The sequence below is a fragment of the Neofelis nebulosa genome, chromosome 1, assembly GCF_028018385.1.
Source record: "Neofelis nebulosa isolate mNeoNeb1 chromosome 1, mNeoNeb1.pri, whole genome shotgun sequence".
Taxonomy (NCBI): Eukaryota; Metazoa; Chordata; class Mammalia; order Carnivora; family Felidae; genus Neofelis; species Neofelis nebulosa.
The window spans coordinates 111,417,485-111,436,966 of NC_080782.1; the positions used below are offsets into that span (position 1 = coordinate 111,417,485).

Sequence of the window (19,482 nt, forward strand, 5' to 3'; positions counted from 1 at the left end):
TGAATGAGAATAACAGGTCATTCACAGTAAGATAATAATTTAATATTCTGACCTATTTTAAAATTAAATTTAAAATGTAAATGAGCTTTTATTTGTAATCGCTGCATTAAAGATTTGTTTTACTATAACCAGAAAATCTTGGCATACATCAAAATTCTTAGGAGCAAATAGAAGTCAATTCTGCTTATTTTAAGGAGAAATTTATTGGAAAGATACTTAGTATCTCATGTAACTGGTAGGAAGGTGGGAGAATCAGTGTGAAAAATGAGCATAAGGTAAGTGAAACTATGGCAACAGTCAGGATCATACCACAGGAACAATTTAGTTTGGATTCTGCTACATGTCACCAACGCAGACTCTTAACTCCACAACTATGAATAATTGTTAAATATCCCTGGGTTTTGCATTACTAGCTGGAGTTTTAGAGTTCTAGGCAGGCTTGAGAAAGCTTAGGACACATGTCGATGCCATTACTACCAAATGAAAGGGAAAGAGAATATCTGGAGTCCCTAGCTTTCTGTAAAGGCAGGAAAACAAAGGAGATGTCCCCCAGATAGGAAGAGTTTGGATCCAACTTTTAAAAAATTTCCACCTATCCACTAAGCAGCCAAAAAGGCAAGTATCTACTACACAACCAAAATATAATCATCTCTTTCCCGAAAGATCCTCAGTCTACTTACCACATCCAGCTTCAGTTCAAGATAATGTCCATTTTTCCACTAGTTTTACGTATGATCTTTTATATGTATGATCAGTTTTTACATATGATCAGTTTATAGTTAACTTATATGAAATAATGGAGGCAAGAGAGAGGAAAGAAAAGGAAAATCAGTTAAAATATATAAATTATACGTGACATAGAATGGAATTATGGGTAGACACTACAGCCTTTGTATTTTTGCGGCTTTCTCAAAGCCAGAACTAATACTTAAAGGCTTTCCTTCTTCATGTTCTCATTCATTCAGGTGCTTAAGGTCCTTTACTGTTTATTGTAATCCAAACCTTCATCGTAAGGAATCGGAAGTCATGATGTCCTATCTGCATAGGATTGCAGTAGTCTTCTGTTAACTTTTGTTTGTTAATTTTGTTATGGAAAATTTCTAGCATATACAAAAGAAGAGAATAGTGTATGAACTAGGTACCCATCACCTAGCTTCAGCATTTGTCAATCATAATGAATCTGGTTTCATCTCTAACGCCACCTACCCACTGAGTATTGTTTGAAACAAATCCCGGAAGCATATTATTTCATTCATTTTTTTTTTTTTTTAAATTTTTGAGAGCAAGAGAGACAAAGCATGATCAAGGGAGGGCAGAGAGAGAGAGACGTAGAATCCGAAGTAGGTTCCAGGCTCTGAGCTTGTCTTTACAGAGCCCGATGCGGGGCTCGAACTCACAAACCGCGAGATTATGACCTGAGCTGAAATCAGACTCTCAACCGACTGAGCCACCCAGGCACCCCTCATTCATAATTGTTTATATCTCTAAAAATTAAAGTCTATAAATGTAGCCATGATACTGGTATCTCACACAGTAATTCCAGGTTTTAATACCTACTTGGAGTTCAAATTTCCATCATTGTCTGATAAGTGTTACTTAACAGCCAGTTTGTGTGAATTTAGGTTTAGTAAAGTGACACATATACTGTATTGATCACCGGTTCAGAATACATACTGCATCCTTTAGTATATCACCCTCAAAAGATGTTGTATTGTAGCTGATATCATAACCTAAGTCTTAACAGATCATGCTTCTATGGCTGATAGGTTACAAAAGAGTGGTGCCGTGGACATCTACGAATTGCATTCTTATGTCATTGAGTAAGTTACTTGATCAGAATCAATATTGTGTGAGATACTGTGGATCTATGTGAGGCATTCAACGGTTCTAAGAATCATAGTACTAATAAAGCGGTATTTGAGAAAAGCAAATCCAAATCCAGAATAGGTATCTCTTCCAGTAAGGAAAAATCAGTGCCCCCTCCAAGAAGAGGTCCAGTGTAGCTAATTCCTCTAGGTTCAAGTACAGAAATAGGAAGTTCTCCATTTTATAAACCTTAGTGGGAAGCAGGCCTCCGCAATACACTAGAGAAGGCTGAAAGTAGAGGTGCCTGGACATTGTCCTTCTTTGGACAGCTGGGATGTAGACCTGTGATAGAGGCGTGGCCATTCATATTGTCCTACTTGAGACTGCTACTTGTTAATATAGTATCAGTTTTGAAACTCACATAAGTCAAGTATTCCTAAAGTTTAATTGCTATTTTGTAGAAACCATCCTGATGTTCACAAATATAGTGTGGAGACTGTACAGTGGTATCCTCATGACACTGGCATGTTCACATCAAGCTCATTTGATAAAACTCTGAAAGTGTGGGATACAAATACCTTACAAGTGAGTATATTAAAGCCTTTCTAATTAGCTCAATAGGTTGAAGGAAAATCTGTAAATGGGGGTAGTGATTTTACTTTATAGAATGGTTGTAAATACATTGATATATATAAGATACCCAGAAGAGTGGTTAGCAAAAAATATGAACTATTATCATCTTCATTATTTGAAAACTATTGTTTAGTGATCTAAGGAAGAAAATTGGATTTATCTTCTATTGACCTAAAACCTTAAAGGAAAAGAAAGTTACTAATATTGCTTAGTAAAGATAGACACTAAATAATGGTAGACGATAAAAAATAGGTTTTTGTGATATTTTATTAAATTTGTATTTCTAGTGCTAATCTTTTCCCTAAGCTCTAGTCCCATGTTTCTCTACCTGTCTACTGAACCTCTCTTACTTGAATGTGGGGTAATCTCCTCAAATATAACATGTTCAAACTGAACATGATCACTCCTCACATCCATGTACTCTTCAAATCTTAGCAATTCTTCCTTCAAGCTCTCTCATTTTCTTTTCTATTTCTCTCAACAACGCTGTACATCTAGACTACTACTCAGACCTCCCAACGCATTACATTGCTTCCCATATTTACCATGGTAAGCTCTACCCCAAAATTAGCCTTATTATAATGTGGTTTCATTATGTCTTTACCCAAACCCACAAGGGATTTCCCTTGGCTAAATTCGGCCTGGTACTCTTAAGTTCTCCCTAACCTCAACCCCTACTCCCTTAACCTTAGCTTCTCCCTCTTTATAGCCTAAATTAGTTGCTGTCTCTAAATTGATCTTTTGTCTTCTGATCACATCCTGATAGTGTTATATTCCCTGCCTCAAATCTCTTTCCCTGTGCAACTTTTTTCTTTTCTTAATTGTCTAAAGTTTGTACCTTTTACCAATATCTCCACATTTTGCTCCCCCCCCCCCACTTTGGTAACCACCACTTGTTTCTATTTCTGTGAGTTCAGCTTTTGTAGATTTCACTTATTAGTGATAGCATACAGTAATTGTCATTCTCTAACTTGTTTCATTTAGCATAATTCCCTCTGTGTCTTTCCATGTTGTTTGCCATAAATGGTTAGACTTCCTCTTTTCTGGTGGCTGAATAATATTCCCTTGTATAAAAATACCACATCTTCTTTATCCCTCCATACACAGATGGACACTTAGGTTGTTTCCATGACTTGGCTATAATAAGTATTAAACACATACATACATAAATAAAATAATAGTGCAATGAACATAGGGGTGTAGATATCTCTTCAAGATAGTGATTTTGTTTCCCTCAGATATATACCTAGAAGTGGAATTGCTGGATCATAGGGTAGTTCTGTTTTTTATTTTTTGAGAAACCTCCATACTGTTTTCCACAGTGGCTGCTCCAATTGACATTCCCACCAGCAGTGCATAAGGGTTCTCTTTTCTCCACATCCTCACTAGCCTTTGTTATCTCTTATCTTTTTGATATTAGCCATTCTAACAAGTTTGAGGTGATAGCTTACTGTGGTTTTGATTTGCATTTCCCTGATGATTAGTTATATTGAGTACTTTTTCGTGTACCTGTTGGCTATTTGTATATCTTCTGTGGAAAAATGACTATTCACTTCCTCCGCCCATTTTTAAATCAGATACATGATTTGCAAATCTTTTCTCATTCAGAAGGTTGCCTTTTTGTCCTGTTGATGGTTTCCTTTGCTGCACAGAAGATTTTTTGTTTGACGTGTAGTTACACCTTATTTTTGCTTTTGTCACCTTTGGTTTTGGAGTCAAATCCAAAAGATCATCTCCCAAAGATTAATGTCAAGGAGCTTTCTGCCTTTGTTTTCCTATAGGAGTTTTATGGTTTCAGGTCTTATATTCAAGTCTTTAATCTATTTTGAGTTTATTTTTGTGTATGGTGTAAGAAAGTGGTCCAGTTTTATTCTTGGGCCTGTTACTGTCTAGTTTTCTCAGTACCATTTCCTGAAGAGATTATCATTTCTGCATTTTAGGTTCTTGGCTCCGTGTTATAAATTAAGTGACCATATATGCATAGGTTTATTTCTGGGCTATCTATTCTGTTCTCTTGATCAGTGTGTCTGTTTTTATGCCAATACCATACTGTTTTGATGACTGTAGCTTTGTAAAATAGTTTGAAATCAGGAAGTATGATACCTATAGCTTTTTTTCTTCTTTTTCAAGATTGCTTTAGCTATTTGGGGTTTTATGGTTCCATACAAATTTTAGCATTTTTTTTCTATTTCTGTAAAAATGCTCTTGGAATTTTGATAGCACCTCTACTTAATCTGCAGATTTTTTGGGTAGTATAGACGTTTTAACATGTTAATTCTTCCAAGCCATGAGCATGGAATATCCTTTCATTTATTTGTGTCTTCAGTTTCTTTCATCAATATCTTATAGTTTATAGTATATGTATCTTTTACCTCCTTGGTTAAATTTATCTCTAGGTATGCTATTCTTTTTGATGCAGATGTAAATGGAATTATTTTAATCTCTTTTTCTGATAGTTCATTATTGCTGTATAGAAACATGACAGATTTTTGTATATTGATTGTATATCCTGAAACTTTACTGAATTTGCTTATTAGTTCAAAAATTTCTCAATGGACTCTTTGGGATTTTCTATACATATTATCATGTCATCTACAAACAGAGACAGTTTAAAACTTCCTTTCTAATTTCTGTGCTGTTCTTTTTCTTTTTTTTTTAATTTTTTTAAAATTTATTTTGAGAGAGAAAGAGGATGCATGTGTGCACACATGCAAGAGAGGGAGAGGCAGAAAGAAAGGGGGGAGGGGGGAGAATCCCAAACAGGCTCTGTGCTTTTTCCCACAAACCATGAGATCATGACCTGAGCTGAAATCAAGAGTTGGATGCTCAACCAACTCTGTCACTCAGGCACCTCTCTTTGCTTAGTTTTCTTGTTTCATTACCCTGGCTAGGACTTCTAATACTATGTTGAATAAAAGTGGTGAGATTGGGCATCCTTTTCTTGTTCCTGATGTTAGAAGGAAAACTTTTAGCTTTTCATTGTGAGCATAATGTTAGTTTGTGGGCTTGTTGTGTGTGTGTGTGTGTGTGTGTGTGTGTGTGTGTGTATTCTTTGCTATGTTGAGGTACTTTGCCTCTATATTTAGTTTGTTGAGGAAGAAAATCATACTTTGTAATAAAAGTCAATACACCTGATTCTTTAAAAATTCTTAACTTACAAATTCCTTAATTTGGTAAAGGGTATCTACTTTAAAAAAAACACACCTATGGCAAACATTTTATTTGTTGGTAAGTTATTGAAAGCTTTTCCTTTGAGTTATCTCTATTATCTCCTGCGTCCAATATTATAGTGGAAGTCCTAGGCAATACAATAAGGCAAAGGAAAGAAATAAAATGAATTTGAATTGTCATTCATAGATGACATGATTATAAGCATAGAAAATCCAAAAGAATCTCTAGCCAATTACTAAAATTAATATGAGTAAATTTGTCAAAGCTGCTGGATACAAGGTCGGTTGCATTTCTAAATTTTAGGCACAAAGAATTAGGAAATTTCAAAAGTATTATTATTGACCATTGCATCAAAAATCATATACCTATTAAAAAATTGAAAAGTGTTCAAGACCACTCAACACCACACAGAACACTGGAGAATATTAGTGACAGAAATTAAGATTTAAATAAATGGTGGGATATGCTATATTGAAGAATTTGAAGCCACAGAGGTCCCAGGATAGCTCATTTGGTGAAGTGTCTGACTCTTGATTTTGGCTCAGGTCATAATCTTGTGGTTCATGAGTTCGAACCTGCTTCGGGGTCTGTACTGACAGCATGGAGCCTGCTTGGGAATCTTTCTCTGCCCCTCCCCTGCTTGCTCTCTTTCTCTTTCAAAAATAATAAACATTAAAAAAAAAAAAAAGAATTAGAAGGCTCAATATTGTAAACATACCAGTTTTACCAAGAATCTATAGAATCAATGCACTTATAATCAAAATTTTCAGATTCTTTTATGGAAGGTGACCAGCTAAGACTTACTGTAAATTAATTACACTAATTAAGTTGATGTGAGATCAGTACAAGTGAAAAACAAAACAGTGGAACAGGATAATCAAGAAACATACCCACACATATACAGTCATTTGATTTATGACACAGGTAACACTACAGTGCATTGGGAAGATGATGGTCTTTTCCATAAATTGTGCTGGATCAACCAGGTATCTATAAAAAAACTAATCTTGACCCTTACCCCACACCAGACAGAAAAGAAATCTACCAATTTTAGGTAGATGACAGGTGTAAAAATAAAAATAATAATAATAAAGCTTATAGGAAAATATCTTCATGACTCAAGATAGATAAAAACAAAGTTTAAACCAAAAAGAGATTAATTGATAAATTCACCTATATTAAGATTAGGAAGCTCTACTGATCAAAAAACATTAAGAGTAAAGAAGTAAACCATGAAGTGGGAGATGATATATCTGACACATGCAAAACATTAGAATAGACACCTCAAATAAGAGGGTATCTAAATAGCCAATAAATAAATGCATTTGTCTTTATTAATTGAGCACCTGGATATTTTAAGTAAATCCACAAAGAAATAACTCTTTATACCCTCCAGAATGGCTAAAATTAAAGGATCTGATAACAATGACAAGTGTATCTATTGCTGATGAGATTACAATTGGTAGACATATTTGTTATCAAATGAAGCCAAATATGTGGATATCTTTTTACCCTAAAGATATACTTTTGAGTATATAAATGCATACATATGTTCACCAAGGGACATTTATAAGGTTGAGCATAGCAGCACTGTTCGTGATAACCAAAAACTGGAAATAACCCAAATGTCCAGTAACAGTCCAATGAAATCTGTCAAATTTTACACTGGAATACTGTCCAGCATTGACAAGGGTACACTCACTTCTTTATCAACAAAACGTATGAATTTTATATAACATTGGACAAAATAACCAGACACAAAAGAGTGCCTAATATATAACTCCTATTCAAAAATAGACAAAACTACTAGATTAATAGAGGTCTGTATGGTGATTGTCTTTCTTGTTGAGGCTTGAAAGGGGGTCTAGAGAGACTTCTAGGGGTGTTAGTAATGTAATGTTCATAATATTCTATCTTATAATGCAGGTGGTGGTTACTTTGGGAAAATTCATTGAACTGTACACTTATGATCTGTCGACCTTTTTGTATGTTTGTTACACTTCAGTTAATGGTATCGTTTTAAAATTAATAAGCCATACGTTTGCATTTTCTTTCATTAACATTGACTTCTTTAGAACGTAAATGTTTTTGCCAACTCAAAATAGTATTTCATGCATTCATAATTCTTTCTGAAATAGACAAAGCATTTTATTAACAAGAACTTTGAAAGTATCCAGTAAGAAATAAATTCTTATACAAATAATTTCTTCCTTGGTACAAAGAAAGATAAAGAAGGTGTGATACTGTCCTTTTCCACATTCTCTGTCCCTGTCACTAATTACATATCTATCATACCTTTACTTCATCTGAGTTTTCCATAAGTGTATTTTCTAGCTTGAGCATATGATATGGCTTAAAGGGATATCTTCTCTACAGTCTTCTCTATAACACTTTAGGATAGAGAACAACTTTTTCTCGTTCTGAGTTTTCTTAGAATTTTGCATAATGGAACATAAATCAGAAAATACAGATGTCAGTATCCAGGCCATGTTCTTTAAAAATGAATAAAATTCTGGAGTGCCACTACAAACAAATGTTCATAATGTGCAAGTTTTGTGTGGAGTTATGTTTTCCACAGAGTGGAATTGCTGGCTCATATGCTAAGTCTATGCTTAACCCTTGAGAAACTGTTTTCCAAAACATTTTACATTCCCACCCATAATTTATGAGGGTTCCAGTTTATCTGCATCCTACTCAACACTTATTGTCTGCCTTGATTTCAGCAATTCTAATACGAACGAAATGGTTATTTCATTGTGGTTTTTATTTGCATTTCCCTGGAGGCCATTCTTGATTTTTCACTAGTCCTGATAGCTAGCTAATCAACTTGCAATTTCTGTCAATTCTCTGTAAATAACCTCTCATATCTATTTATCCCATTGCCATTACTCTAATCAAGCCAGGATCTGCTGACTCATGCTGGATTATTGCAACCTCCTACCTGGTCTCTTTACCCTCCTCTTGGCCACCTTCTAACCAATTGGCAGCATATCTAAAATGCCAATTTGATGTTTTCATTTTTTGTTTTTTGCCATTGCTTTAAAAGCTTACTTTTTCCTAGAAAATATTCAGCCTACTTAATATTTATAAGGTCCCTCGGTCCCTCATGATACATACACTGCCTACCTTTCTGGCTTTATCTCTGGCCACTGTTCTTTGGCACTCTAATCATACTTAGCATCTTTCGGTTTTTAAAATGTCATGTTTACTGTTACCTGAAAGAGTTTCTTCATGCTGTTCCCTCAACTAGAAGTCTCATCCTCCTTCTTTGGACTTGGCCAGTTTCTATTCATCAACTTTCATCTCAGTGAAAAGCCAGAGCATCACTGGCTCTGGAAAGACTTCTGTGAATTCTCTATAGGTTATGTGGCCCTGCTAAAACACTGTACACTTTCATTGTTATAGTCCCTTTTGGACTTTACTGTTATTTCTTGTTTAATCATTTGTTTTTCTTGATAAACTGAAGCTCCTTGCAATAGGGCAGGGACAGTGTTTATTTTGCATGCCAGTTGAATCCCTAGTTCAAACATGTAACAGTTGAATAAATACTGTTGAATATTCAAGAATCTTATTCATTAAAAACATTTAATGTTTATTTACTTATTTTTGAGAGAGAGAGAGAGAGAATACAAACAGGAGAGGGGTAGGGAGTAAGGCAGACACAGAATCTGAAGCAGGCTCCAGGCTCTGAGCTGTTAGTGCAGAGCCCAGTGCAGGGCTCGAACTCATGAACAATGAGTTTGTGTTCAAAATATCCAAAAAGTGGAAATAAATGAAATGTTCATGAACTGATTAGCCGGATAGCCATAAACTAGAATATTATTCAGCAATAAAAAGAAGTGAAGTACTAATACATGCTGCAGTGTGGATGAACCTTAAAAACATCATGGTAGGGGCGCCTGGGTGGCGCAGTCGGTTAAGCGTCCGACTTCAGCCAGGTCACGATCTCGCGGTCCGTGAGTTCGAGCCCCGCGTCAGGCTCTGGGCTGATGGCTCGGAGCCTGGAGCCCGTTTCCGATTCTGTGTCTCCCTCTCTCTCTGCCCCTCCCCCGTTCATGCTCTGTCTCTCTCCCAAAAATAAATAAAAAACGTTGAAAAAAAAATTTAAAAAAAAAAAACACATCATGGTAAATGAAATGGAAAGAGAAAAAAGAAAACATTATGCTAAAGGAAATGAAAAAAGGAAGACAAAACATTACATTAAATGAAAGACTGCAAAAGACCACATATTGTATAATTCCATCTCTATGAAATGTCAAGAAGTAGGCTAATCTATAGAGACGGAAAGTAGATTAGTGGTTTTCTAGAGCAGAGGGTAGGGAGAAATGGGGAGTGCCTGCTATTGGGAATTGGGTTTCTTTTTGGGGTGATAAAAATACTCTAAAATTGATTTTGGTGATGATTGCACAACTCTGTGAATATACTAAAGACTGCTCAAGTACATACTTTGACTGAATTGTGTGGTATGTTAATTATAGCTCAATAAAGCTGTTATTTAAAAAAAGAATGATCCTCAAGTTCACTAACTTGGGCAGTTGGGTAGATTATATTGTCATTTACTAAGATAAAGAAAGGTTTAGGTGGGTGTTGAGTTAAATTTTAGATTTGTTAAATTTGAAGGATTCACAGGAAATCCAAATGAAGATAATCCTAAATAGATACCTGCTATTTAGGAAGGTAGTCTGCACTGAAAATACCATATAAGTGGCAGTTGAAGAGAAGAATGCATAGAACAAAACCATGAGGAAGACAAGGTTAATAAGACAGGAAAAGGAACAAACAAAGCCTGCAAAAGACAATGAAGAGGAGTGGCCAGAGAGTGTTAAGAGGAAAATGAGGACTATGTTGTATCATGGAAGCCTGCAGAAGAGATTGTTTTAAGGAAAATGCAGTATCCAGCTGTGTTTCATAATACTGACAGGTTAGGTAGGATGAAGACTATGCTTGATGACAGCAGGTATCAGTGATAACTGGAAGAGTAGTGTGAATTGGGGTAGTATAGATAAAAATAAGATTGTGCTGAGTTGAGAAATATGTGGGAGATAGGAAGTCAAAGATGGCCAAAATTTGGATTTGAAGAAGAAAGATTAATTAGGAGGAATATAGAATGAAAGGTTTTTGTTTTACTCTTAAGATGAAAGAATCATGGGGGCGCCTGGGTGGCTCGATTGGTTGAACATCGTACTTCAACTCAGGTCGTGATTGATTAGTTTGTGAGTTCAAGCCCTGCATTGGGCTCTCTGCTGTCAGCATGGAGCCTGCTTCGGTTCCTCTGTGACCCCTCTCTCTGTGCCTCTCCTCCGCTCTTTCCCTCCCTTCTTCTCTCTCCCTCTCTCTCTCCCAAAAATAAACATTTAAACATTTTATATATATAAAAAGAGAATCATGAACATTTTTATTTATTTTAAAATATTTTAATTTATTTTTGAGAGAGACAGAGTACGAGCAGGTAAAGGGCAGAGAGAGAGAGAGAGGGAGACACAGAATCTGAAGCAGGCTCCAGGCTCTAAGCTGTCAGCACAGAGCCCGATGTGGGGTTCAAACTCACGAACCATGAGATCATGACCTGAGCCGAAGTTGGACACTTAACTGCCTGAGCCACCCAAGCGCCCCAAATCATGAATATTTTTAAATGCTGTTGAGAATGAGCCAGTAGAAAGGGAGAGTTTATAGATATCTTGGAGATAGAGGAGATTATGTATAGAGCGAGATTTCTGACAGTGGTGAGGGGGATCTAAGCACAGGTGGGGATAGTAACTTTAAATATGAGAAAGGATGATTTTTCCATGATAACAGGAATGAAGAAGGAAAAAGGATAGATGGAAGCAAATGTGTTTGTGGGTTTGTTGATAAGACACTAAGAGAATTCTCATTGAATGACTTCTTGTTTTCTCTTTGTAATAAAAGGTCAGATTGCTGGTTACAGTTGATCGAGTGGCCATGTTTGTGGAGAATGGAAGTTTGAAAGCGCTATGAATATTGCAGGGAATAGTATTAAAATATGGTAGGACTGGCAGTCAATACTGAAAGCCCAGTTGAGGTGAATGATCTTTTATAGTGATGCCAGTTTGCCATACTAGAAGATTCTTTTCTCTTGGGTAGAGCAGAGGTCAGCTTACTAAGTAGCCCATAGGCCAGATCTGGGCTCATGGCCTCTTTTTGTAAAATAAAGCATTATTGCAACACATATTTGTTGTCTGTGGCCGCTTTGACACTACAATGACAGAAATGAGTAGTAGTTCTTAAACCCTAAAATATATACTACAGTGTGCTGATTACAGAAGAAGTTTGCTGACCTCTGGTGTAGATTGTCCTGGATATAGGTTCAGAGAAGGCAAACATTTAGAGTCATCCAGGGTTGAAGTTGAAGATATTGGCAGTTGAAGAATTGAACCTTGGAATCCAAGCTGAAGAAGGGGACAAAAAGCAAAGACAAGAGGAACTGATAGGAGTTCTGGGTTTTATTTCGGTGTCTTAGAAGTAGTTGGGAAAAATAAAGCTGAAAATGATGGAAGATTGTGGTCACATGTAACATACATGAAATGTATGATTTCAAAGGAAGAACAAATCTCGGTGATGAGGGTGTCTGGGGTGTGGGACTGAGAGGCAGAATAATGGCTAGATGACCTGTGTACATATTATGAAGTTTCCCTGAATAGAGTGGAGAAGAATCCCTGAATGGAGTGGAGAAGAAGATGGTGAGCCATTGGCTGTGTCTTCGTAATGTCTGGAATTTATTAGCAAAAAACTATTTTTCTCACCAAAGGGACAAGAGTGTTATAAAGAACAAAGGATTTAAAATTAATAGGTCTTGGGGCGCCTGGGTGGCTCAGTCGATTAGCGTCCGACTTCAGCTCAGGTCATGATCTCACAGTTCGTGAGTTCGAGCCCTGCGTCGGACTCCGTGCTGACAGCTCAGAGCCTGGAGCCTGCTTCACATTCTGTGTCTCCCTCTCTCTCTGCCCCTTCCCTGCTCATGCTGTGTCTCTCTCTGTCTCAAAAATAAATAAACATTAAAAAAAATAATAATAAAATAAAACTAAATTAAATTAATCGGTTTTTTACTTAAAAAATTCTTATGTTTTAAGTCAAATAAATTGCTAACAGTCACTTAAAAATTACTGATAATCTGGGAATAAGTAAATAGAAAGTTAACTGCTTTTGTGATTATAATTAGAACTTACACTTTTTAAATGTCTTTTGATTATCAGACTGCAGATATATTTAATTTTGAAGAAACAGTTTATAGTCATCATATGTCTCCAGTTGCCACCAAGCACTGTTTGGTAGCAGGTTTGTACCTGTCCTTTTTTGCTTTTCAACGTATTGAAACTTGCTCCCTTTTAATACCTACTTCTGATTTGACATTTTAACCCAGGTGAATATCACAGTTCTTTAAAAAAAGAAAAAAGCTTGAGTATATGCCATTTTGACATTCAGTTTTACAGTTATTGTGTAAGTTGGGCACTGTGCTAGTGGCTAGGATTCAAAGATTAAGAAAGCACATTTCTATTCCCTGTGGAGTTACTTTTCACCCACCAAAGCTTCAAAAATTGTACATGAACAAATTTTAGCAACTTTTTAAATTCAACACAGTGCAAAAATGGAAATTATTCCTTTAAGACTGTTATTAAAATTAAACATCCATTTTTATGAAAGCACATGCAACAAGAATTCTCATGTGTGAGAAAGAAAAAATGTTTTTCTGGTATCAGATACCAGGCCCCTGTGATTCTGTTATTTGTGTGGCATATTGCATGAACTTCTTCACCTCAAGATGCCAGTTAGCTGTTTCATCTGTGAAGAACAGTTGGACACTAACTTGTCTTTGAGGTCCACTCAGTCTGTGTCCAGAGTTTCTGATTGGAAGCATATCATTACTATGGAAAAACTAAGGTATTAAAAAATAACTTGATATAATACAATAGCCTAGGATTATACATACATACACATTGCAGCAATACAAATTTCCTGGTTTTGATACTGTAGTATAGTTTTACCTCATATAACAACCATTGGAACAACAAGGGTGATAGGTACACAGGGTCTTTCTGTACTATCTTTGCAACTTCCCTTGAATCTATAATTACTTCACAATTAAATGTTAAAAAATAACACAATAATAGGGTTCTCCTTGTACTAAGGTATAACTGCAATTAAATTTTCTAATTATAAGCATTAAAAATGATTTGAAGTATATCTTTAGCATACTTTTTTTAGATTTCTACATGGATGCAGTGAAAATGTCATGATTCATAATGGTAGTTTCTTATTTCCTTTTGGTGATGATTTATAATAAAATTATCTTAAACCATTTTTTTTTTTGTTTTTACAGTCGGTACTAGAGGGCCCAAAGTACAACTTTGTGACTTAAAGTCTGGATCCTGTTCCCACATTTTACAGGGTATTTTTTTTTAATTTGAAACAACAACTACTTTGAGTAAACCATTCAATAAAAAGAAACATTACTAACAATGTATTCTTTGTGGTTGACATGACTGATGTATTTTGTGCTAGTTGTTAAAAGTCAACAAGGAGATAAAGATCCTTCTGTGCATTATTCTTATAAAACTGAACTATTGAGGAGACATTTATATAAACAATGGCCATAGGGTAAGCTCAAAGGATATGGAAAGTCTAGCTGAAAACCTTGTCTTATTTCTACATTTAAAAAATATATGTATTTATGAAACTTATATTGGTACATTTGTGTTAAGAGCATTGTTTAATATTGTTCTGGCTAACTAAACATTCTTAATATTTAAGTACTTTTTTCCCCTTATTGCAACTATTTTAGAAAAAGGCAGTAAAATAATCATTTTGGTTAACATATATTAATTTAAATATTTTTCCCACTTTTATCAGCATTAGACCATCTGATTCTAAACAATGAAAAGATGGGATGTAACTCAGAAATATATATTTTTATTTATCTCTAGAAGCACATAATATATCAAGAGAACTTGGTGAGATGGATAGCATCTGTTTTACATTTATAATGAATTTCTAATGTAAGGTATATGAAAATATCTAGTTTGAATAGTTCGTTTAGGCAAAATTGAATTAAAATGCTGAAGTTATCCTATGAACTTACCACCTATGCTTTCTAGAAAAAATTTTTTACATAAATGCTTTTTACAATCATGAATTTAGAAAACTTTTTCTATTACAACTTTCTGAAAAGTTAGAAACCATTTTTATTCTCTAGAATGTTTATCTTGAGTGGTTTGTTGCAGTGTTTTTTTGCTGTAGATAAAAGTAAATGAGCTTGAGATCTATCATTTATTAATGCCTTTACTTTCTAATCTAATAGCTGTATTAAAAAAAAATACTCACTTGCTCTGACCTTTCCAGTGCAAAACCAGGCCATTTATAATAAGTTACCATGTGTGAGAAATGCCCCCACAGACTTCATGTTAATATTTAAACAGATTATAAAAGTGAAAAAGTGATGATCATATCAATTTATTTTTAATAGTCTTTACTTTCTTCAAAATCAGACATATTTAAATTACAGTGTATCTTTTGATTTTTCAAGTATTTTATAGGATGTTTCATACGATTGTATTTGCAGGTCACAGACAAGAAATATTGGCAGTTTCTTGGTCACCACGTTGTGAATACATCTTGGCAACTGCAAGGTAACATGCACATTATTTGGTTTCAAAGTTCATAGTTAATGATAAGAATTTTGAGAACACTATTTATATGAGATGCATATTTATTTGTTAATTAGGTCCTTAAAATAATTGAGTTTTTATGTCATATCACCATAAGAAATCTTCCTTTGCATCACTGTCTATCTTGAAGGTGCTCACCCTTTAAGTCAGAGAAAACAAGAAAATCTCTGTAGCAATGCAAATCTACTAGTATTACCTATAAAACAACTGTGTTGTGTCATTTTTTTCTACAAAAGTATAAGACTATTAATTTAAAAATAATAGCATTTCTATTCATTTCCTTTAATACAGAATTATTTTGAATCTGATTCAACATTTATTTGTTGATTCAATTTGCTAATATTTAATAACTGCCTACCCTATACCAAGCAGTTTAGTTCCTGGAGAAGCTTCTGTTAATAGTTTGCAGAATGTGATATTGAAATCTGTGCTTTCTGGGGGCACCCGGGTGGCTCAGTTGGTTAAGCATCTGACTTTGGCTCAGGTCATGAACTCATGGTTTGTGAGTTCAAACCCCAGCTTGTAACCTGGATCCTGCTTCAGATTCTGTGTCTCCATTTCTCTCTGCCCCTCCCCTGCTCACCCTCTGTGTGTGTGTGTGTGTGTGTGTGTGTGTGTGTGTGTGTGTGTCTCAAAAATAAATAAATGTTAAAAGAAAATTAAAAAAAAAATCTGTGCTTTCTGAAGTAGAACAAGTCTAGGATGTGGCTGTAACAAGGCTGGCTAATGAGGTGTGAAGGTGAGGGGCTAGGTGCTGGTGGGTCCATACTAAGGTGGATTTCTGTTGTTTATGCCTAATTTGGTTTTCCTCAACTCATAGGGAAGCTAAGAAAGAGGCTTTTAATTCTCAGAGTACACCAGAAATTTGAATCAGTATGAGATGGACCTAGTAATTGGCGTTAGGAACCAGATATGTCCAAATCTTACCTGTTTCAGAAAATACTTAAATCCTCAGACTCATCCCATTGCAGACCTTCTCCAGCTGTAAAGAAAGAAAACCATTTTGAAAATGGGAAATGCTAGCTTTTTGCTTACTATTCTAATCAGGTAGGTTTGATGGTGATCTGTGAAAAGAGTCAAGATTATAGGAAGATTTGAGCCTTGTATCTATGTAAAAAAAAAAAGATTTGTAAGTTAGAAATAGACTTTAAAAATGCATTGAGGGTTTTTTTTAAGTGTATTATTTATTTTGAGAGACAGAGAGAGAGAAAGAGAATCCCAAGCAGGCTCCGTGCTATTAGCTCAGAGCCCAATGTGGGGTGCTATCCATGAACCATGAGATCATGACCTGAGCTGAAATCAAGCGTTGGATACCTAACTGATTGAGACACTCAAGTACCCCTATAAAATTCATTGTATTGCTTTTTCTAATTAAAGGGGCTTGGATAAACCCAATGGGTTAGAATATTGTTGAGGTCTCTTTTGAGAACATGATGGCATCAGTTAAACTAATTTACATTTTCTTTAGGTGTAGTTTAGAAGCTGAAATTGATGGGGCACCTGGGTGACTCAGTTGGTTGAGAGTTCGATTCTTGATGTCGGCTCAGGTCATGATCTCTCAGTTTGTGAGTTCAAGTCCTGTATTGGGCTCCACACTGACAGTGCAGAGCCTGCATGGTATTGTCTGTCTGTCTGTCTCTCTCTCTCTCTCTCTCTCTCTCTTTCCTCTCCGCTCCCCTGCCTACGAACTCTCTCTCTCAAAATAAATAAATAAACTTAAAAAAAAATACAGATCTTTAAAAGAAGCTGAAATTGATGTGTGATCATGGTATTTTGCCTTTCTTCTTTTCACTTACTTGAGATAAATACAAGGGTCTGATATCTAAGAGATATTAAATTTAGTTCTTGAATATGTGGCAAAGATAGATTTGTGTATACGAAACCAAATATAAATATATTGTCATTATCCACCTTAATTTTTTCATAAAACAGGAAACACCAGATTCATGCCAAATGAATTCTTAAACAAAAGTAAAATTAGTTACCTGCTTGATTGTCAGAAAACATTTGAATAACAAACAGTAGAAAAGATGTAGTAACAAACTTGCTAAGGAACCAGCTCCAAAGCTGTCCAGTTTTGGAGGAGGAACATGCTCATAAAAATTCAGTCCAGCAGAATTCCAGCAGAATTCAGTCCTTGTGATGTAAAAAAGTTTACCTTTTTTTTTTTTTGCTATGTTTTTCACTGCTTTTTGCTACTATTGACTTTGAATATTAGATGAAAAGGCAAAATACAACAACCCAAATATACAAATATATTTGCACTGATATACTGAGACCTCTGTGTGCCATAATACTGGAAAGGTTAGGTGCAAGAGTAGTCACTGTCCTACCTTTATATGTCAGTGTAACATTTATTTCTTCTTAGTGCTGACAGCAGAGTAAAATTATGGGATGTCAGGAGAGCATCAGGATGTTTATTTACTCTTGATCAGCATAATGGAAAAAAGTCACAAGCTGTTGAATCAGGTAATGAAGAATACATTAATATAGAAACATGCTAATGATAGTATGTTTATATTGAAAATTTTGAATTGAAACTAATTAATGTCTCTTGACAAATTATAAATCTTACGATTTAGAAAAAGTCAAAAGTCATTCATAGTAAATCCATTTCTAAATGTACATAACTAAATCACGATTGTTTTTCTTCAAGATACAAAGAAGCAGGACATTTCATCTCCTAAATTTTCAAATGCAGAAACTTTTCTGAATTAGTTACTTTTGTTTTTTTCCTCCAGTGAGGTCAGCTAATACAAATTCAGTGCCCCTTAGGAAGCTACAGTAAATTGAAGGAATAGTAACATTTTGGGACTGTTGTATGAGAATAAAATGTGCAAGTTGTGTTAAATGTGTCAGCTGCTATCCAGGTGACAAAGTACCTCAGTTCCATTTTTATGATAGAATTTAATATCTTTATGGGATAAAACTCTGATTCAGAATTAGTTCCAGACTAGAAAAATCTTAGAATGAACTATATACAATTTTATGATTGTTTTAATAATCTTTGTAATTAAATTAAGCTATTGAGAATTATGCTTTCTCAAAGTTGATCATTTTGACAGCAATACAAATTTTGGTTGAAACTAGAAGAGGTATTCTTTCCCTATTAAAGTTTTTTGTTTTTTTTAGGGGCACCTGGGTGGCTCAATCGGTTAAGCGTCCGACTTTGGCTTAACGTCGGACGTTCATGAGTTCATGAGTTCGAGCCCTACATCAGGCTCTGTACTGACAACTCAGAGCCTGGAGCCTGCTTTGGATTCTGTGTCTCCCTCTCTCTCTGCTCCTCCCCTGCTTGTGCTCTCTCTTTCTCTCTCTCTCAAAAATAAATAAACATTAAAAAAAAACCTCGGGGGTGCCTAGCTCACTCAGTCAGTTGAATGTCCCACTTTGGCTCAGGTCATGATTTCACCCCTCATGAGTTTGAGCCCCACGTCGGGCTCTGTGCTGACAGCTCACAGCCTGGAGCCTGCTTTGGATTCTGTGTCTCCCTCTCTCTGCCCTCCCTGTTTGCACTCTCTCTTTCTCTCTCTCTCAAAAATAAACATTTTTTTTAAAAAAAAGTATTTTTAATTGTAAATACTAGTATTATTGATTTTTAATAGTCCATGGAGTGATTTTTAGATTAAAAATAGAATTAGTATAAAAGAAATTTGAAAAGTGTTTAATTTAAAATTTTAATGTCAGGGGGCGCCTGGGTGGCTCAGTCGGTTGAGCTTCCGACTTTGGCTCAGGTCATGATCTCACGGTTTGTGAGTTCGAGCCCCGCATCAGGCTCTGTGCTGACATCTCAGAGCCTGAAGCCTGCTTCAGATTCTCTGTCTCCCTCTCTCTCTGCCCCTAACCCACTCACATTCTGTCTCTGTCTCTCTCAAAAGCAAATAAACATTAAAAAAATTAAAAAATAAAATAAAATAAAATTTTAATGTCAGGCTATGCATTTAATTGAGTTTGATAGCACAGCTTACTTTCTTAAGAAAAATTATATTTGGCAATATAATTATATTTGGCAATATATATTTTCCTTTTTGGTTTTCCTGTTTTTCTCTATTTTTGTGGTTCTAATTTATATAGCTTATTGTATTCAAATAATCCACAGGGATGAATAATTTGAAACATAATCAACTTGTATATTTTAAGCAATTCAGAGAGTTGTCCTATATTAATATGTTTAAATAACTGTATCATGAAG

At 35.2% G+C, this 19,482-nt stretch overlaps 1 protein-coding gene across 4 annotated transcripts in view; it reads left to right on the top strand.

Annotated features, from left to right (window-relative positions):
- Window positions 1-19,482, top strand: part of ERCC8 (ERCC excision repair 8, CSA ubiquitin ligase complex subunit) — a 62,950-nt gene that overhangs the window by 18,129 nt on the left and 25,339 nt on the right. For all 4 annotated transcript variants that reach the window (XM_058731710.1, XM_058731713.1, XM_058731727.1 and 1 more), the window contains 5 exons: window positions 2,268-2,391; window positions 12,822-12,903; window positions 13,946-14,014; window positions 15,185-15,251; window positions 17,659-17,759. In XM_058731710.1, coding sequence (XP_058587693.1) covers window positions 2,268-2,391; window positions 12,822-12,903; window positions 13,946-14,014; window positions 15,185-15,251; window positions 17,659-17,759 — 443 coding nt within the window. The remainder of the gene's footprint in view (window positions 1-2,267; window positions 2,392-12,821; window positions 12,904-13,945; window positions 14,015-15,184; window positions 15,252-17,658; window positions 17,760-19,482) is intronic.